This window comes from Aplidium turbinatum, chromosome 17 (assembly GCF_918807975.1).
Source record: "Aplidium turbinatum chromosome 17, kaAplTurb1.1, whole genome shotgun sequence".
NCBI lineage: Eukaryota > Metazoa > Chordata > Ascidiacea > Aplousobranchia > Polyclinidae > Aplidium > Aplidium turbinatum.
Genome location: NC_137488.1, coordinates 14,042,952 through 14,065,066, shown reverse-complemented (window position 1 = coordinate 14,065,066; position 22,115 = coordinate 14,042,952). Strand labels below are relative to the sequence as shown.

Here is a 22,115-nt window from a genome sequence, read left to right as displayed (position 1 = left end):
AAATACAAAAGTCCGAGGCAATTACATGATGTCCATGTAGACCTAATCAAAACACAAAATTTAGATTAGACCAACAAGCAAGTAGTGAGAAGTATAATAGGTTAAGCTGGCTGGATTTTACGTTCAAGTATCCTTTATACGCAGTTTAAAAGTCGATACAGTTTAATACATCAGACAAAAATTCAAGCTATCTTAATTCATTAACTTGCGGGGCATGTGCAATTGCGAGGTTTGGATTTCGTGAAAAGCTGCTCAGTACGAAAAACCTTTCCCTCAAAAACTGTACTGTAAACAAACATTGGCTAGATTCCAACGAAACAAAAATAAACGCTTCTGAGAAAAGAATCCCGTAAAATGTATTCTTCAATAGAAAACTGATTGCAGAGTTCATAAATAAAAATATGATTGAAAAGCAAAATTTCAAGATTTTCAGACCACGGGGAGCTTAGTTAGTCTTCGTTATAGGCTTTTAATTTTAAACGCGGTACAATGTTCATTGAAGTCAGCTCTTGAAACAATAACTTGCAGGCGTAGGGTATCTTGAGGGAAGCTACGTTGCGAGAGGATCTGCAAAACTGGCACCAGCCGTCGTACCCAAGGAGACCACACACCCCACAAACATCCACCTGAGAAAGAAAAATTTTACATGTTCACAAGAAGCAAATGTTAACCAAAAATAGTTCCAAATTTTTCCAAAGAAAATCACATTGTACGATATCAAGCCGTGTGGTTGCAGTAGTCAATAGACGCTTTGGAATAATCCCAATAAAACTCTTTTTGTTGTGGAATCTAGTTTATTATGGTGCTATTTTATTCGTATAGTTTATAATTGCACCGTACTACTCTCGCATTAGATAAAATAAAAGTGCTCTCTCTCATGCAACTGTTTGTTGCTTATAATTGTAAGTCCAGTAGACAGTGAGTGTTTTATTTATAGTTAAAAAGTAACATGTGAATGTATTAAGATTAAAAATGTAAGTTTTATGTCGTCAAAAGATCCTGGCGACCGAAGACAGTCCCCATCAAAACCACGCGCCTACCTCAAATTGATCACTTGAAATCATGAGTCTTTCCAATAGCAACATGCTTGCTCCGTAACCAATCAAACAATCTCGTTCCATTTCACCCAATCGTAGACCTCCATCACGGGCACGCCCTTCTGTCGGTTGTCTGTTGACCAATAGGAATTGGACGTTGATAAAAATGTAATAGATTAAACTCAATCTAAGCTCCTGACTTCGCTTTTAGTCTCTAACAAGACTTAATCGGATAAAGCCACCCCTTCTCAGGACTTCCACTGAACTTAGAACACAGGTCAAAATTTCTTTCTATGGCAGAAAATTTATACTGTATTACGTTGATTAAATGTCAGCAAACGTGAGCCAATGTCAAAAAAGAACATTTTCCAGTTGGAGTGTCACATCTCACCTGGTTAATACTGTGATCGGTCCTCTTGCTCTTGCGTGCATTTTATCGAGCACCATATGTTTTAGCTTCTGATAGTACACAGGCCCGTGGTAGATATACGCCTCTAGGGGTTCACTGCAAAATCATATACGGGTAATAATCTTTCATGTATGTGTATGGTGAGGACCAAAGTTACCTTTTCTTACCTTTCTCTCGTTGCTGAGTTTGTCCAACAAATATGGATTTGAAAATCCAACAAGACTATGACAAACACCATCACAGGACACAAATATAACATCATTAAACGCTTTTTTGAAGTAATTATCTATGTTTACTCAAATTTAACTCACCCAGTGATCCCAGAGGTGAGACAATCTTTGCCGGCATAATTATAGCCGTGGTCGATTAGAATCTGGGAGAGGTCTTCCACTTTATCGCCACCGAATGCTGTGCCGTAGTGGAATTTGCCTTCAATTGCACCTGGAAGAATTTGTATTACTCAAAGAGTATGAAAGAATATATAACCTGTAGGGCGTGTAGGCATACGAAATTGGATAGTTATTAGGATAAACGCAACCAGCAAAAGTTGCCTTTTCAGGTTTTAACGTCGCTAGGCGTCTTTTACTGGTTGGGTGTCAAGAGACTTTAAAAAACATGACACAATCTGCAAGGCAAACATTTCAGCAAGCCGAGGATGCCTTTAGAAACGCTAGAAGACTATACTATGTCCCTTCGCCGCTTCCTGTTGTTGTGATCGCAGTGTGTTGTATCCCAGAGAGAAAAATCAATCATTTTTACATTGATTCAACATCTGCAAACGCCCACGTATGATGTTGTCGTAATGGGCACAAAATAAAAACATAACCCAAACAGAAAAATCCATCAATTTTGATAAATCAACGCCTTTTTCATAAATCGATACAAAAATGACGGATTTTACTGTCTGGGGAGATTGCTTGCTCAGAACTACCTGCTTTGCTACCAAGCAGCTCCATAAGTTTACCGACGGTCATTCTGGACGGATAACCATGAGGATTCATGATCACATCCGGACATATTCCCTGGTCGTTGAACGGCATGTCCTCCTGCTGAGCGATGAATCCAGTCACTCCTGGAAGAATCATATTTGAGTAGCATCACTTTGACAACTCGAACAGTGTCAAGATTACATGTTTGAACTAAATGATCCAAAGTGAGTAAAAAAAGATACCAAAATAATTTGAAGTTAAATAACGATTGCACAACGGCTTCTGCGTAATTTGGATGTGAAAGCACAGTGGTGGAGCAAGCTAAATAATATTTAACCTAAAGTTTAGAAAGCCTAAAGTTTAGAAAATGTAACGTTATAGACGTCATACCTCTTGATGAGATAAATAATATTTAACAGTAAAAGCAGTGCATGGCGTTGATGGATATTTAGTAAATATCCATCAACGCCATGCGCTGCTTTTACTGTATATCAGCAACAAAACACTTAGTCAACCAGCAATTCCCATAATTAGTGAACACGCCGTGACATTTCCTTTTGGTTTGCGGCTCAAATAATACAACTGACCTTTTTGTCCGTGCCTGCTGCTGAACTTGTCACCCAGCTCTGGACGTCTTGTCTGACGTAGCAACAACTTGATGAGGTAAGCTTCCTCATTGTTGGACGACACCATGGCCTTGAAATGAATAATGTCAATGTTAAACCAACTGAACTCGACTTCCGATGCAAGTCCGCTTACATGGAAGACGCCGAAAGCATTGCATCGCTTTGTTTCGATCCAAATTATCGACCAACTTTGCAAGAATAACGTTACTTGATGAAACTAAGCTAGGATTATAGTTTGCCTTAGGACAAAAAATATTAAACCAGTCTCAATGTCGGGTGTTCAATTTTTGGTCAGTGTCAATGCGAAAACAATAGTTTTGAGAATTCAGACACTTTGGTTGTTTTTTGCATTTGAAGCATTTCCAATTTTAAAATGACTTGGACGATGAAAAAAGTTGAAATTGTGGCACCTTGATAGATCAGCACCACAAAAAAAAACATGAAGATTTCTTTTTGCAAAAAGTTTCCAAAGTGACGATACACAAAGTATTGAGCATTAAAGCGAGCTCCTAGAAGAAGTATTCTAAAATGCTTTACTAAGGTACAGTCATACTACAAACCTTTTCTATCATAGACGGTATGGGACCACGGTACGAGATGGGTGTGTCTTGGTAAGATGGAGTCTGATCCTTACTTATCACGCTCGTCTGTACAGGGCAACTCTTGTTGACTAGAACCTGAAAAAATAGCTTTGTTCAGAATTCTGGAATGTACGTCAGTTTGACTTCAAATCAATGCTACAACTAGTTGGCCTCTAATTCAATCTTCGCGTCAACTTTTAGAAACACAATGCTGATACGTGACCTAGGGGAAACGCGTTGGCTTGTCGTTCAAAGCTACATCGGTTTGACAACCAACGAAAGTACATGGGCGTGTTTTGACAAAAACTAATCAAAACCTTAAAGGTGGATACGAAAATAGGGTCGTTCACCTGACATGCGAAATCTCTTCATATCCGCTGCTTTACAACAGCTGAAACGTACGTGGTGGTATCTAAGAGCCCGGGATGGTCGTTACAAGAAATCCTCTCATAATTAATAATAAGCCGCTTATCGAAACGTTTCATGTGGTTCAATGTTAAGTAACTCGATTGACGTTCAACGATAAAAGTTACCTGTTTCGGCTCGACCCTCATGCCAGGCATGGCTATCCCATCGGCATCCAATGCGTTGTGGCGGGGGATGGGTTGCTTGGTGTCCGCGTTCAAAAGCGGCCCCATAATCTTGTCGCATGTCTGGTTGGCATAGCGCTTCATCACACACTTCTGGTTGCGGTAGACCAAACAGCGACCGTATCCTGGGGAAGACGAAAGAGTCTTCGAACAATTTACTTCATAAAAAAAGAATCAGGGGATCCTAGTGAATTGGTAAACCTGGGGTAACTTGACTTACAACAACGTAGTTCATTTGTACATTGATTCAACGTCGGCAAGCGTTGAAGCAATGTAAATAAGATTAATTTCGACCTTATAACCCGTTAGAAGTGTACTTAAGTGCCATGATAAAGCATCAAAGAAAGCTTTCTTGGTTGAAAGGATAGCCTTCTCTGAGCTGATCAATTAATAAAATCAGCACATCACCTCTGTCCACTGACGCTTTATTGAGAACCAAAGCATCCTCGATGTCATAACCGCTGTAGCTCATCACCGCTATCACAGCGTTTTGTCCAGCAGGGAGTTTTTCAAAGTTGATCAGTTCAATCGTACGAGATTTGACTAAAGGCGCCTGAAATGTAAAGAATGCTCGGGTAAGCGAGCTGTTGCCGTTGCAAAAAGAATCTTTCAGCTTGTTATATCGAATCAAAATAGAAAAATGAAAAACGCTACAATGGTGAAAGTTATTGATTATTGAGTACAAGTGTTCTCATTCTTAATTGCCTACATTGGCCGGCTGTATAACCGAGTGGTGAGAGCCCTGAAACTGCAATCGAAAGGGCGCCGGTTCGACACCGCTCAAGAGCATGTGTCTGTGGCAAGACACTTAAAGCATGCCTGAAGGTAGACACGAAGATTGGCTTCCTTGCCTTCCCGTCCACTTAATCTAAAGCTTCAAAGTAGAAGACGAACTAAAGTACGAGAACCACGGCAATCGCTGCGCTCACCTGCGGATAAACAAGTAAGTACATCAAGGTATCGATCCTTTGCTGCTGGTTGTAGCCGATGGTACCTGAAAGAGAAAATGTTTACTTTCATTTGCGAAATCAGTCGTTTTTGACATCGATTCGACGTATGCTGATGCTAAATTAACATGATAAACGATAGTAATTGTGCATGTGGAGATAGTTCTGTTCAATTCTAACGATCAAAACGTGATGGAAACCAAACTGAAATGAATGAGTTTTGCCAGCAAAAGTACTTGGTATGCAATTCATCCCAAAAGTGAACCTTTCATTAAACCCCAACTTACCCATGGCCTGCTTTCCCATGGCGCACTGGTATGTATTACGTGGAGATTGATTGTGGTGAGGGTAGGGGATCAATCCTGCGCATACTCCCAATAGAGTAAAGGGTTCAATCTCCAAGTGAGTGCTTTTCCTGATTTTTTATATAGTAGACATTACTTTAAAAGTAAAGATTTGACATTTTAGCAAGTCAGCGATAGCATTTGAACGATAAAGAATCTGGAAGCAGCATGGCAACAACATGAACAACGAAGCTGTATTTAAAAAAAGTCACAGCTTAGTGCCATGCCATACATTTTAAACAGATCAATACGTTTTGTCTGAATTAGTATATCACGAACTTCTTACGACACGGTACGTTAATTTGCAATTTTTGTACAAATAATGAACATTAATATAGAGATAAGGTAACTAATGGGCTACTAAAAGCAATTTTTAGAAATGTTTGCAAAAAAAATTGGACCTAAAATGGTAACTCCACTAAAATATAAGAGCAACGGTAACGTGTGTCTAGGCCAGAGGTTTTCAACCTTTTTGGTGGAACGGAACCCAATGAAACATTCCAAAACTCGAGGAATCCCTGTTCAACAATTTAATTGCCTTATGCAAAAAACATCATTTGATTAATAAAATTAAATTAAAATACTTATGTTCCGATTTATTTATTTATTTACAATAAAAATACAAACTGTAAAAAATTATATTTATTTTCTCATAAAAAATTCAATGAGAAACTTGAGCCTGGTGTTTCTTGCACTAGTGTTTAATATTGGGCCGTATGTTTGACAAACACACACGAAGTTCATCTTCCACAGACAGCAATTGTGCTCGCTTCTTGTGCTTGATGATTATATTTAAACAATATGCATATAATAATAAAATAGACTCTCGGATTTGAATGTAAACTTGCGGAACCCCTAGACTTACTGGCGGAACCTTTGGGTTCCGCGGAACCCTGGTTGAAAACCACTGGTCTAGGCTAAGTAAGATGTTTTATAGGACCTACTTGTTAATGCATTGCTCATTCAAGCCAATGTTGCAGTCATTTTCTTCGTTCACGTCGAGAAATTCAACTAAACCAGCACGAAGAAAATCCTCGAAAGAATATAAACCACATTTCAAGTCTTCGATGTGCTTAGCCGTAACCAAGGGCTTTCCCTTTTCCACAATGATATAAGGTCTGAAAAATAATTTTGTTTCACCATACTTCAAAAACCAATTAGAACATAACCTGCCTGGATTGGCTCCAAGCTTATGGTTGAAAGTTTGGGTTAGCAGACAGGACTTCAGTGAAAAAAAGGTAGTTCCAACATTGGCATTCCTCATCATTCAGTTTCAAAAGGAAAATTAAACTGAGAAAAAAATGTCATTCATATTTGAGGATGAAGACAAGGTGGTAACAACCATACAGAACGTTTCTGAAGTTGAACGCTTTATGTAAAAAATATCCTCTAAGGTAATTATTCAGCGAGAACAAGAAAAAATTAATTATGTGACGTCACTTCAAAAATATCATGTCAAAGTGTGCCACTAGACCAAATGGAAACGTAAATTAAATGAATTAAAGCAAGCATTATACTTGACAAACACGCATTTCAAAAATTGGGTAATCCCTCGTAAAAATAAATGTCATGAAAGCATCTTAAGTTTACGGTAGATTGGCGTAATGTCGTTAAATGAAACAAAAATCAACATAAAAACCTGCATAGTCTCCCGCCATCCGATGACACATACACCGTCCGGTGCGCCCTGTTGGTCGACACTGATATGAAGTCGTTTAAGTATCCGTGCCTGCGCATCAACCGGAGTGTGGATACCAGACACTGAGGATCACGGGTCACGCCAATCACGTTCCCATTAAGGAAAACTATGTAGGAAAGCTCAGAATGGATCTCCTCGCCTGTAACGACCATTGATTTTAATAAAATTAACAAAAATATAATACTCACGAAATAACTTGCATTTAATTAGAAACAAAAAGCAAACAGAACAAAATATGTGATTTATATTAAGTTATTTGACTTTTTTTCGGTATATTTTCCTTAGGAAAGGCTTGTGAAACGCGTTATTATATCTCACCACTGAGCATGTATATATCCTCCACTCCTATGTTCAGGAGGAGCCGAATAGTTGGCTCTTCATCAACATCCACGGTGATGTGCGTCATCAGAGCTAGGTTTTTGACCAGTCCTGGCAATGTTAAATATACGTTAAAAGATGAGTCCCATACTTGATCCAAGCATAGGGGATGAGAAGATATGGTTCTCATTATACTAAGCCTTCGGCACTAACGAGAGTAGGGTGGCCAGTTCCATTCTCTCGGCCGCCTTTCCTTCAGCAACTACGCCTACCCAATTTATTACACCCTGGGTAGAGGTGAGCGGTGTTTGTCAACAACCAGCATAAGCCGGGAGTCAAACCAGAATTGCATGATTGGAAAGGTAGCGCCTTACACGCTGCGCCATCCCACCGCATACGTTAAAACGATGCGTTTATTCAAATTACACAAAACTGGGCCCAATTGGAAAACTAAGAAAATATCTCCTGAAACACTCAGTTCTTCTGACATCTGCAAAACTTGTAATCTAAAATTTAGCATCTCACCACAAGCCTCTCCTTCAGGGGTGTCGGAAGGGCACAGCATCCCCCATTGGGATGGCTGCAAAGATCGCGGCCCACTGACTTTCCGGGTCTTTTCAAACTGCGACTGAATCCTGGTCATCATGCCAAGAGCAGATATGTAGGAGAGACGAGTCAGGACCTGCGTTACACCTTTCCGTTCCATCTTGAACCTCTTCACCACCCAGTTTCCCTGTTGACAACGAAGGTCCCATAGCTTTTCAATCCAAAACGACTTCTTTTGTCTACCACAGGCGTTGAGCCATGTTTATATCACCAAAACGAAAGAAAGGAATGACATAAATGTCCAATGTTTCAAGTTTAAATTGTTTCACAGTGCCACAACATTTATTTTACAATGTACGATGCCTTTTGGTAATGGACAACAGGAAACGGACACCTTCCACAATTCACACAACGCCAACTTGATGAGCGAACTTCGTTATCCGCAATCAATCGTGCGCCGACAATCCCACAGTTTCAAAACCTTCACAAGCCTTAGACTTAGTTCATGCAAACGAACGTACCGTCGATATGGCGTTGACCAGTGAGGTAGTGATGAGATCCTGTCGCATGTGACGCACCACATCAAACTGGGCTGCTCTGGGTTTTGGAATCGTCAAGTCGGCAATCTTCTTCAATTCGGAATTAAATCGCTTGAACAAATCCTCGAACAATAGTGATACCAACTGAAGAAAAGGGTGAGCGATTTATGAGAAAAATAACATAGAGTATGTGTTATTGCAATGTGGAAGTAATCAAGGTGGCATACGATCGTTTGCAAATATCAATGCAACATTTTTTAAAAGTGTCCATGCAGTGCTACGCAAGATCAATTGAGGACTTCAGTTTGAAAATACTTTAAATCACAAAAAAGAGCTTTTGGGGAAAGGAGGGTTAAAGTTTTGTAAAGTCTGCTGAAGTTATTGTGACAAAATCAAACTGTTTAAAAATTAAACTATTAAATGGAAAACGATTTGACCAATAAACGACACAGTTTTAGCGGACACTCAAAATGGTACTTTTACATCTTAAACACAGTGTTTTTTTTTAAATGATAAAAGTTGATATGGGCCAATATTGATGTGACCACCCAGACAGCAAGTCAGTCGTTTTTTACATTGATTCAACGTCTGCAGACGTTGAATCAATGTAAAAAGCGACCGACTTGCACTCTGGGTAAGCGCTGACGCTATGTACAACCAATTGTTTCTTACTCCGCCTGCCAGCTCCATCCTCTTGTTGCCATAGTAATCCCTGTCGTCAACAGAGAGCTGTCCGAGTTGTGTGCGGATAACACGACGTATCATCAGAGCCAAGTACACAGCCTGCAAGTAGCGACATGTGGCAGTCGGTATAATGGTATATGCTGTTGTGGCTATCAATCGGTTAAACATTGGATAAAAATGACGTAAGAAACTAAAGTAGGCATGTATTGCAAAAATAGTACTACGTCCCGCGCCCCCAGAGCTATACTGGTTTTCAAGTCAGCAGCCCACACTCTAGGGTGCATCATTTCTCCCTCACTTCAGAAATTCAACATGTGCCATCGAAAAATGGTGATCATTCCAGCCAGGTCAGATTCAACCAAAAATAAGGGGTTCACCGGCCTCCCCCTACCACCACAAACGAGCTTCCACACGAGAGGGTCTACGTGAGAGAGTGCAAGAGTAATTACAAAAGAAAGTAATAAAGAAAAATGACTTACAAACACAACGGTTTTGGTGAACATGAGTTACTAAACTAAAGCACTTGGACAAGTAGCATGAAAATTACAGTATGCAGAAATCGTTGCAGAATATTATTTACCTTGGAGTGATAATTCCACTCAACCACAGGCACGTGAGCGAGCAGTGTGGTCGCCAGCCAATCTCTTGCTTCATCTGTGCGTGAGCGTCTTATCGCTCCCCACGGACCCGGTTTGCGACGTATCTTGCTACCGACGTAACGTGACGCTTGCAGTTGCGTGAAGATCTGATCACGTGACAAGAAACTTGCGTCAAGTAGCGCGTAATCACAAAAGACGTTTTTTGCCACCACGTTTTTTTATAGAATATTTTGTAGAAAACATCCCTTTCATGCTTTTTATGTCGTACACTGCCAATGCAATTTCTAAGAAATGCAACTTTCGTGAAGGTAAAAACTTTATATTACGAAAGATAAAGGACGTTCAACATGACAAAAGTCACCTCCAATTTATGGCATTCTTCAATGGACGGCGCAAATAACGACATCACTTTTTCGTCGGTTCCGATCAGTTGCATTATGGCTTGGTCACTTTCAACGCCCATTGCCTAAACAAAATTTTTAGAAGATTGTAATAATACAAGTTGGACGTCTTTGAACAGTCCAAAATTGGCTTGTATACATTTATCCTTGCTGGTCAGCAGAAGCGAATCTAGATCAATTTCGGGAGGGGGGCACCAAACTTCAGACAAAGCACGATGCAAAAGTTGAGGTTCGAAAAAGCAAAGATATTAGTTGGGGATTTGGGGGCCCTTTGAAAATTTAGACAAGTTTACTTTGCTTTGGTTGCTTTTTCTGACCCAATTATGATTCTTTCATGTACGACACACACATTGCATTTTTGAGCATAATCATCAAAGTTAGATTTCCATAAAAAAAAGGACTTATATCTTTTTCGTTTTTTTGTAGGGGGGTTGTAATCTATTGCTCTCCTTCAATCCGCGACTGCTGGTCAGCACACTGTATGCAAGTAAGCCCACTGACTAACTGAAAATAATGCAACAAAAAAAACTTTGAAAAGAAATATACTAATATCGATACTTGCACGTACTTTGAAAAGGACACAGATGGCCATATCTTCGCTAAGAGCGTTCTGCTGGAGGTAGAAGCGACCCTTCTTTTGCAGGACGTTGACACGTGTCTTTTTCTCATGCGTGGAGCTGTGAACGGAACAGGCACAGAATCCTTTCCTATCCCGCTCAACAATCATTCTGTTTTTTGACATTTGCTCTTGAATCAAGATCACCTTTAAATAAAAGTAAAATAATATTTAATAAAAATTAAAAGGAAAAAACTGATCTTGGAGGATAGAAAACATGGGGCAATTTGTTTGCATGTGATCGTGTACAATGATAAAATTAGCTTAATAATAATACACCCTCCACAGTAAACAGGAGTAAGCCCGAATTTATTTACAAAGTTTCACTTACGTCCCTTGTCAAGGTTACTACCGCACTTGTAAATACAAAGATTGCTAATTTTTATCACAAACCATTAGAATTGATAAATAAATAAAAAATCAGTCCAAGTAAAAAGTCTTTGTTTTGATGTTGTGTTGTTCAAAAACATACCAGCACAATAACAGTTGAAATAGAAAGCTAGATCTTACTTTTTCTACGCCTTTTGAAACAAAATATCCACCAGGGTCATGCGGACATTCGTTAAGCTTAGCAAGTTCAGCGGGACTTTTGCCATAGAGAATGCAATTTGAGCTTCGGAGCATAATTGGCATTCTACAAACAATGATGCATTGTATTCATTTATATCATAGGCCTACCAAAACGTTAAATATTGTATAGAATAACTTAACCATAAAGTAACTTTCTAAAACTAAAGGTTAATTGTTTCTGTGAAAATTAGCAGTAAAGTTTGTACTAATGCAAACTTGCACCACCATACCATAAATCTATGTTTTGCACAGATCAGGCCAAGCATACCATGGGTGAGAAGATTAGGATACGGTATACAAAATACAAGAACAGCTTATAAAATCCATCATGGACCAGTACTAGTAGATGTCAAATTTTATTAGCAGTGTTTCTAATGTGTTCACTGACTCTTACTTAAAATCTATCCTATTCCTAACTATATTGAATTTAAAATACCGATGGGTTTATTAAAGGGCGGGGAAACCCAAATTCACTTTTTGCGAGTTTTTTGTTTCAGCGTGATGTCATTGTGTACAACATGCGTTTTAGCAATAAAAAAGTCCAAATTTTGTTGCCCTCGTCTCGCTAAGGCCGCTTTTGTTTGATACCCGTTTGCGAGGTCTCGTTGCGCATCAAGCTGTAATTCTGTTCGCTGTGACGTCACAAGGTACATATAGTTGTGGCCAAAAATTTAAGACCAGACTTGATTTATGACAATTTTTGCATTACTTCAAAATACTGCATCATATATTGTTTCAGTTGCATCATCTTTATGCATCATCTTATATCTGATGCAGTATTTTGAAGTAATGCAAAAATCGTCATAAATCAAGTCTGGTCTTAAACTTTTGGCCACAACTATATGTACCTTGTGACGTCACAGCGAACAGAATCACAGCTTGATGCGCAACGAGACCTCGCAAACGGGTATCAAACAAAAGCGGCCTTAGCGAGACGAGGGCAACAAAATTTGGACTTTTTTATTGCTAAAACGCATGTTGTACACAATGACATCACGCTGAAACAAAAAACTCGCAAAGTTAATTTGGGTTTCCCCGCCCTTTAAGTGGCAACCATTGCACAATACATACACAATCTCAAAAATGAAAACAAAGAAATGTCAGTAATTATACGGTCAGCTACTACTCGGAGAATCCGATTCAGAGAAAGCCTTTTATCCACAGCAGCATCTGTTTATTCAAAGAAATTAGCTTATAATAGATGTTAACCAAGTAAAGTGTCAGCGAAAAAGTCTCAACTGAAGAGAAAAAAAAACAGTTAGAAATGACGTGTCATGATTAACAATAGAGGTTAACTATATAAACTCTCAGCCAAAAAAGCAGTGGTTAAACTGTAAGTAAAGTGTCAGCAAAAAGGTCTCAACTAAAGTCTCGGCAAGAAAAAAATAAACAGTTATCAAATGTTAAATGGCCTTTGAAACTACCGTGCCAGTAGGCCGGCTTCCAAAATCCAACATTTCTCCATTTCATCGGTATTTCAAATGTTTTTCTCTTCACTGGCATTTGTAATATTTTTTCATTAAGGGAAAGTATGAGCGTGGCTGTCAACCTATAAAAACTCGGACTAGCTCTACACCTCGTGAGAAGTAGTGCATTTAAATACAACTGCAAATATGTTTCAGGTCCTTGTTTGCGTTGTTTGCACACATGAAGCAAAAATTTGTTTCGATGTTCAATCAACCTCGTCTTGAGCCACTTGGTCTAGCACTTATATTATACTTGTTGCAGTCCCTCTTGCCAGCTTTGCTAATAACAAAAATTAGAGCTCGACCGATATCACTTTTGCCGATACCAATATTTATAAAATGTTTAGGCCGATACCGATATATAGGCTATCAACTACGAAAAATTTGTTACCAACAAAGTCGTCGTCGTGTGAGCGTCTGGGGCCGAGGGTCTATCCTTTTTCCACCCCAGATTCACGATGTTCCCGGACTACACTGGAAGGCTACTAGAGAGTTATTAAGCAACAAGTTATTTAGCAACAAACCAGTCCAAGAAAGTTTATTCATTGGTTGCTGTAATGGAAAAATCATTCTTAACACTAATCACAAAAAAACGCCAAATAAAAAAAAAACAACCAAATGCAATGCTGTTTTGTGTTCAATTCAATGATCAAAGTTCAACAGTTTCAAATTGTAGTTCAAAAAAATAGTTTCTCAGCATTCATGCCAAGAAGAGAACATCTTTTGTAATCGTAAATCAGTCGAACACAACACTCACGACAGGAGTTTCTGCTAGAATTCGCACAAAGACCGGTGTCACCGCCACTAGCCCGCCAAACAGAAGCAAAACCAGGCAGCACCAATTAAATAGTCGGCTACAAGAGCGCCCTTGCACGTGCACAAAACAAGACATTTGAAAGCATAAAAATGGATTGTGTGCAGCCGCGTGCATGTAATCAAAACGAGAAAGTTTAAATGTGCTCTTTACAAGCACATTTGAGCAACTTGTGTTTCTTCTAAAGGCATCAATGACTGGTTTTGAGTGTGCTTTTGCTGGCCGATGCTTATCGGCAAAAAATAGCCGATACAATATATCGGCTGCTTCTGATATCCGCCGATAAATATCGGCTGACCGATATATCGGTCGAGCTCTAACAAAATTACAGCAACTTGAAAGCTACCTTATACAGCCTAAGCTTCCAAAAACAATACTAATTTTGATCAAGCACAGCACTGATTGCGTATTAGTATTGAATTATATAGTTACTTGGACACCAAAATTACTTGGAAATGATTGCTAGTTTGTCTTAGGGTGTCTCCGAAATGGGATTTCTCCAAATTGGATTCGCTGAAATGGGCAATTTCAGCAATTATATATATCACAAAATATATCACATTTTATCAACCTGCCAATTAGATTCGTTGAAATGGGCAATTTCAGCAATTATATCACAAAATATATCACATTTTATCAACCTGCCAATTGGATTCACTGAAATGGGCAATTTCAGCAATTATATATATCACAAAATATATCACATTTTTCAACCTGCCAATTGGATTCGCTGAAATGGGCAATTTCAGCAATCATATCACATTTTATCTACCTGCCAATTGGAAGAGCTTTACGAATAATTCGTTGTTGTCCTCTGGTGTACTCAATATCAACAGTAATTGGTGCAGAGTACGTCATATCTCTCAGCCGACACTCATGAGGAGAAACCGGTCTTGTAACATTGAAGCTTTCTTCGAAATCCGGCATACCTTGAATAAATACGATCAACAGTTTAACTTAGAAAAAGAGGCTTTATACCAGGGCTTCCCAAACTTTTTTGCTCGCAACCCCTTTTAATCTCCTAAAATGTTTCGCGGCCCCTTACGATTAAAGCGACGAACAGTGCGAAATATACGTTTGTGATATTTATTGAAAAGCTTACATCAAACGAAAACCAAACACAATTTACCGGCACTCAGTTCAGTTTGTTTTTATTTATTTTTGACCATCACAAAGAAGCCTATGGGTAGCCTACTGGAAACAAAACAAAAAAGCAAACACATTTATTCAGTGTGATGGGTGTGACTGCTGCCTTCTGCTACAAAGCAAGTCCACCCGTCGCTCACTGTTAGTTAAAGCTGGTCTCAAGACGGTTTCAATGTTGTTTAGGTTGGAATGGTAGGCGAAGTGAGAACATTTCAGATAAATCATTTTGACATTTTGGTTTCCAGATGTTCAATTTTTTGATGAAGGCATCACTTTTAGATTTTAATGAAAAATATTGATGTTTACTCCTAGAAGGGACAAATTATGTTCGTTCAGTTTTTCAAGCGAATCTGACATAATTTCAAAAGCTAGATGTAGTAGTAGTCCAGGATTTTTTGGTGCATGTTTTTCTACAGGGAGCATGCCCTTGGTTACCCCCAACCTCTATTTAACGACCGGAGTTGTCTTGATGACCGAATGCCTCTGAAAATGACCGAAACCGAAAAATCACGATTTCGGTTTTCAACGTTAATTGGCTACCGTAGCCATTTTAAAGCTTTGACTTTTGAAAGCCACCTCACTTCATGATGCAATAAAAGAGTTTTTAACTCCGATTCCATTTCACCTCATAAATTTTCAAAAATACGGGCAGCCTATTGAGTGCGCAACTCTTAATAAAGTCAATAGGCTAACTGTCACAACATCTCGCACAGAAGTGTAATATGCAGTACCTTGTGCAAATTGGTATACTCTCTGCGACCCCTGAAGTTAGTTACGCGACCCCTTAGGAGGTCGTGACCCCCAGTTTGGGAAGCCCTGCTTTATACCACAAACAAGCAAATTACATAAAGGTTTCTGTGGTATTCCTGTTAAGCAAGAGAGTACAGGTCAACACATCCCGTTGAGTGTCATCAAAAATAAAAATTACGGTACCGGTAAGAGATTAAGTAATTGGTCATAGGCTAGCAAGATAGAATCAATTTACCACCTTCTGCAAAATACAAATAGAAGAAAACTGCCTTGACAACATTGGTGAAAAGTTATAAACTAATCCATAATGCAAACAATAAGTGATGATTTTAAAGTAATAACAAGAGATACCAACAAATTCTGACAATTAATAATTAGCAACATTATTAACATTGGCAATTTTTTGTGCATACAGTACTATAAACAACTTTCACATAAAAGGGTTTGCCTATGTGTTTAAGACAAAGTAAGCAAACCACTTGTGTTACCGTATGTTTAATATTTAATAGTCGGTCATTAAAATTTTAATTTAATATCTTACCAACATGTATATCCAAATATTCAAGGTACCAATTGGGATCAGCATCACTAACCACCTTTTTGTTGGCTTTTACAATGTTCTTTATGTCCACATTTATAAAGTAGTTGAATGAATCTATGTGTTGTTTGACCAATCCCTTGACTTTGAGAAACTCGGGCAGTAACAACCATTTGTCCTTTAAGAGAAATCAAATTTAGGAAACTAATAAAAAAAAGGCAGTGGCTATTTGACCGGCTCCGGTCTTTAAATCTGAAACACTATTTGACCGGTCATGACGTCACTACATAAGCGCTTTTTTCTTTTTCTCTTTCAAAGCAACAGACGAGAAGCGCCGATATAAGTTCTAACTTCAACACGTATTCTTCAACTCAGTCCGTGGCGGGTGCGATACGTCTCCGGCTGCCAATCTAGAGGGGATGAGTTCGATACTATCTGGAAGCATTCTTTTTTTTCATTTTTTTTTTATCTAAATTTTGACCCGAAGCTCATTTTTGTGGTCAATTTTTAATTTGAGTAGCCTACAGCCCATTTTTTATGTCTTTTCAAATGTGAGTAATAATGTTAGAGTTTTTTTAATTTGCTGGAATTTGAGAATTTCTCTTGGTAATTTTCCGATCGTCATAAGTGAACGTGTGTTGCCGAACAACCCTACATTTTTCTCTCAAGTTAGTTATATACAATACTTCTTTAAAAAATGGTTTTACCATTATCATTTCTTTTAAAAGAAGTATTGTATATAACTAACTTGAGAACTATACTTGAGAACTATTAACTAACTTGGACTGTAGGCTACTCAAATTAAAAATTGACCACATAAATGCGCTTCGGGTCAAAATTTAGATAAAAAAAAAATGAAAAAAAGAATGCTTCCGGATAGTATCGAACTCACCCCTCTAGATTGGCAGCCGGAGACGAACCCTACGCGCCACGAACTGAGTTGAAGAATACGTGTTGAATTTAGAACTTATGTCGGCGCTTCTCGTCTTTTGCTTTGAAAGAGAAAAAGAAAAAAGTGCTTATGCAGTGACGCCATGACCGGTCAAATAGTGTTTCAGATTCAAAGACCGGAGCCGGTCAAATAGCCACTGCCTAAAAAAAAATTGAAAAGTTTAAAACAAAAACAAGGCATGCCGGTATGAGTTATATTATGCATAACTTAGATACAGTAGGCTATCATTCCAATTATAGCGCTTTATCATGATAGATTATCTAAAAATTTATTATATTTCACTTGCCTTAATTGATGGCACAGGTTTTAGGTCATCATTGATTGTTTTTTTATCTTCGACAGAACTGTTGAAGTTGCCAGAATCTTTCATATCTCAATTTATCTTGTGATTTATCTTGAAAACCAACCTTCACATTCTTTCTCCTACTGTCGATTAGTCATCAGGACTAATAGAAGTTACATTGTAAAGTTAAGAAAAGAAATTAATAGATTTTTTCTCTACAGTCTAAACCTTCAAAACATTTGGCTAGGCTCACTCACAACAGTATTCCTTAGTATTATTCATATATCAACTTTTGGAGCTGGTATACAAGTCCCCCCCTTGGTACGGTAACTCATAACAAAGACAGGACTCAACCAAACATATAGGGTGAAACTACTTTACCTTTGCTTTACTGTTCACACACTTCAATCCACATGTTTTGGTCAATTCCACTTTGTCATGAGTTGCCAAGGGGGGGGGACTTGTATACCAGCTCCCAATTTTTTCTTAGTAATGCTAGTATTATTCACGGTAAGTGTGGCCAACAATTGAACTGTCATTTCTACGTCAACATTTCAGCACATTAGACATTCACATGCACCTATTTTCATTCACATCAAAACTTTGTGCAGGATTACGTATCGTATACCGTACCCAATCTGGAAACTGTAAACGCATTGCAGCATCTTGAATCTTGATTTATATTTTCATTTTTCATGCATGCATGTTGCTTAGTGTTGCCAGATGTCATTTGCCTAAGAACGAATTTGCCTGTTACCCCTTCTAAGCTACAATCTCTTTCACATTGTAAAATCATTACAATTTTTGTCCGCCCCGTTAGCTCAGTAGTTACGCGCCCGGCTCAAGATCACGCGGCGCTAGTTCGGCTCTCGGGGTGTTTGCTTCAGCAACGCATTTCAAGACCGCTCTCCATTCAGCGGCACCGAGTGAATGGAAAAATTCCTAACAACAACACTTCAACAATCGGAAAAGTCACTCTGCTAATCTCGATAACCGGCCCTGCGTCTACAAGTATGCGAAACTACCAGGAATAACATAACTCAAGTTATAACTAAAATCAAGTGCCTACCTGAAATAACCTATCAAGGTTTTTTCAGTCCGATGATAACGATTCAAAACCAACCAACCATGTTTTTAGATTGTTTAAAATATCCAGATGTGGATGCCCCCGGTGAATATAAGGTGTTCAAAAAGAAATTGTCGGCACATTCTCTAATTGAACTGTTTTTGCACCAGATTGTAACGTTTTAATCGCAAAATGTTTCAATGGGTCCTGCAGAATCGACATTCTGTGTAGGCTATGTGGACCAGACTTCAAGACTCACGACCAATCTACCAACCTTGAAATGGAAATACCAATTACTCAGCTCTTCATTGCAACATATTCAAATGACTGCAGCATCTGGATGTAATAATGTTATTGAAGCAACTACAGTATCTCCTGTTGGGAGTAAACAGAGGTGGGCAGTAGCGCGCTACTTTTTTGGTAAAAGTAGCGGTAGCGGCGCTACTTTTTAGTTGGAGTAGCGGCTGCAGTAGCGACGCTATTTTTTTTCCAAAGTAGCGGTAGCGGGAGAGGCGCTACTTTTTTTCAGTCGGACTCCCGCTACCGCTACTTTTTAATTTAAAGTGAAAAAAATGCTCGTTTTTTGGTCAATACTGGCGTTTTTCTGGTCAATACTGGCAAAGTTTCGATGTTGTGGGAATCTCGTTTTCTGGTGTGGAGCTGCGATCCTGCGATCAAGGTATGAAATCGATAATGTTCATTTTAATTTTAATAATAGCCGAAGTAAAGTTGTATATGGTTTATAGAATATAGACTACATTCAGTGAGCATTGCCTCATCAGTCATCACCTATGCTAAGATGTCCAAAAATAAGGTTTTATCATATTGTTTAAAGTAAAACTGTTGACAAATGGTTAGCTAAGATATTTGTTGCTGATAAAATTTTCTTACACGATGGTTTTTGTTAAAAGAAATCATAACAAGGCAATTTTGATGCCAATTCAGTTGTCATCAGCAAGATTCAGCCATTCAATTTTCATCAGCCCTGCTTACAACTTAAAAGTTACAACATAGTTTATCTTATTTCTAAAGAGCTCATTTATTTCTAGCTGACGTCAACTTTTTCGGCGAATATCTCCGTGTGATGAAGCCTATCTGTCAGGCTTTAGACATTCTCCAGGGCGAGTCCAAGGCGTATTACGGAGTCTTGTTTCCAACCATTACAATTTGCGTGAAGAAGTTGACCGAGATCAGTGATCTTGTGACCTGTGAGGAGTTGAGAGTGAAAGTCCTTGAAGGGGTGAAGAAACGATTCAACAAGTGCTTCAACGACATGAAATGCGTTATAGCATCGTGTCTTCATCCCTCCTTCAAGACGTCGTGGCTACAAGTTATGCACTACGTTTCCACGGATGATGCTGACGCACTGCGAGAAAAAGTCAAGACAGATGTAATTCGACTGTTGCGGGAGATATCAAGCCAGGTTGATACCGAGAAGAGTGACACCAACACCAGTCATGACTCCGAGGATGAACTTTTTGGTGTGTTGGCGCCATCCCGTGAAACGTCGGTGCAAAAGGAAACAGCAATTGTGGACGCCTTTTTTCGGACAGGAGCAAGTCCTTGAGCTTTTCGAATAGGCCTACCGAGTTAAAACATCTGTTCATTACATACAACACCCCCATTCCTTTCAGTGCTGCGGTAGAGAGACTTTTCTCTGTTGGAAAAGATGTGCTTAAGCCAAAGCGGGCAGGACTTAGTGACTCTCATTTTGAAATGGTCGTGTTTTTGAAAGATGCGTAACAATAAATTTCCCTTAGAATGTGTTTTTTATAACGACGTTAAAATGACAGTGTAAACTGTAAACGAATGATAACATTCGTTTTCAAGGTCATTTTTGCGTCACTATAGGGACTTGAAGAGTGTTTCCTAGTGTCATTTTAGACAAAAGTAGCGGAAGAAGTAGCGGTAGCGCGCGCTACTTTGGTCCGAGTAGCGGTAGCGGGTAGCGCGCTACTTTTGTAAGTTGGTAGCGGGTAGCGATAGCACGCGCTATTTTGGTCCAAGTAGCGGTAGCGAGTAGCGCGCTACTTTAAAAGTAGCGGGTGCCCACCTCTACATCTTACTGCCCTGTGCAAAAAGGCCTGCTTTTTTGATGATGCTTTGTAGGTAAAGTAGCATTGCCATGTTTCTTGTTAGTAGGTCTTTTCTTGCTTTTTTTCCAAGGGCTTCAAAATTTTTCTAATTACAATTTTTTGTTTAAACAACTTTGAACTTTTCTTTAAATGGCCACAGATTGGAAGTTGGGACATAAATCTTCATTTGGCAACACTTTCAAAACAAAATTAACACAGAGTTGCCCCTTGCTTTTTATCGTATTCCCATGCATGGTTTGTTGGTTTTGAATCTTTGTCCTCGGTCTGACAAAGGCTTGATTGATTATTCCTGGTAGTTTCGTATACTTGTAGAGGCTTTTGACGCAGGGCCGGTTACCGAGATTGTCAGAGTGAAGTTTTCCGATTGTTGAAGTGTTGTTGCCGGGGAATTATTCCATTCCCTAGGTGCCGCTGAATGGAGAGCAGTCCTGAAATGCGTTGCTCAAGCGCACACCCCGAGATTCGAACTTGCACCGCGTGATCTTGAGCCGGACGCGTAACCACAAGCTAACGTATAGCAGTCATGCGTGACATATGACATCACTGATGTTTGAAACCACCTCCAAGGCAGCAAATCAGTCGTTTTTTACACTGATTCAATGTCTACAGACGTTCAATGTCTACAGACAAAAAAGGACTGGTTTGCTGTCTGGGCTGTTCGCAGCCAAAGATTTTTTTTTCAAAACAAAATCAAGTGCCTACCTGTAAATTACACTGGACAACAATTGTTTTGAAAAATAATGTTTAGGCCTATTATAATTTTAGAGTGTTTTTGCAATGTCATAGGCCTAAATTATAGGCTGCTGAAATATGGTTTATCAGAAGAATGTTGAAGACTAGTTGGAAAAAATAGAAAAGTAATGACGAAGTTCTGAAATAGGCAACAAAAAAAGAGATTAATAAGAACAGTTAGAAAGTGCCAGATCGAATTTGTAGGTTATATTGACGAACATGGAGATTTGGAAAAATTAGCACTACTGGGCATGATAGGCTACAAGGAAAATGAAGCCGGGGTCGGTAAAGATTAACTTATTTAAACAGCTTGAACAGAGGCGCCGGAAGCGGGGAGGGGGGCAGGGGGGCGCAATTTTTTGTGGATGGGGGTAGGAGGGCAATGGTGCCCATTTAAGGTCATGTAAGGTACTGCCTTTGTCCTGCAGTGGAACAAAAATGGCTGACAATGATGATGATGATGATGAAGGTAGCCTACTGCACATTTTGCAATACAATATAACATTTCAGCTATTAGCTTTTAGACTAATTATAATCTTTCATTTTTGTCTCAAAATAATATTCACGACACAAAATTCTGTATCACAGTAGGCCTAGGTTAGCCTACATCATTATAACATAGAACGATGCCCTTCCCTGTCTTTATTCTTTGTACAGCCTACCGGACACTTGTATCATTATAGGCTACTCGATAATGAGCTGATAGATGAGCATTATCGCTATATCTTATTCTAAAATTTTAAAAAATTGGCCTTTCAGCAACAAAAAATCCCTTTTATCATAATCCTGCCCCCCCCTCCCCCAGTCAAAAATCGTTTCGGCGCCCCCTGAGCTTGA

The 22,115-nt window shown here is 39.0% G+C and overlaps 1 protein-coding gene across 1 annotated transcript; it reads right to left on the bottom strand.

The window, feature by feature from the left end:
- Positions 1-339: 339 nt before the first annotated feature.
- Positions 340-17,538, bottom strand: LOC145786127 (DNA-directed RNA polymerase III subunit RPC2-like). Its single transcript, XM_082597778.1, has 24 exons — positions 17,388-17,538; positions 16,153-16,327; positions 14,488-14,644; positions 11,376-11,499; positions 10,818-11,012; positions 10,210-10,314; positions 9,830-9,994; positions 9,238-9,348; positions 8,548-8,709; positions 8,006-8,213; positions 7,481-7,591; positions 7,103-7,301; positions 6,408-6,581; positions 5,407-5,534; positions 5,102-5,166; positions 4,581-4,725; positions 4,116-4,297; positions 3,562-3,678; positions 2,963-3,071; positions 2,378-2,518; positions 1,758-1,887; positions 1,429-1,542; positions 1,041-1,170; positions 340-626 (listed from the first exon to the last, which is right to left on the bottom strand). The coding sequence occupies exons 1-24, from the start codon at positions 17,469-17,471 to the stop codon at positions 450-452; spliced, it is 3,408 nt and encodes a 1,135-aa protein (XP_082453904.1). The 5' UTR covers positions 17,472-17,538; the 3' UTR covers positions 340-449.
- Positions 17,539-22,115: the final 4,577 nt, after the last annotated feature.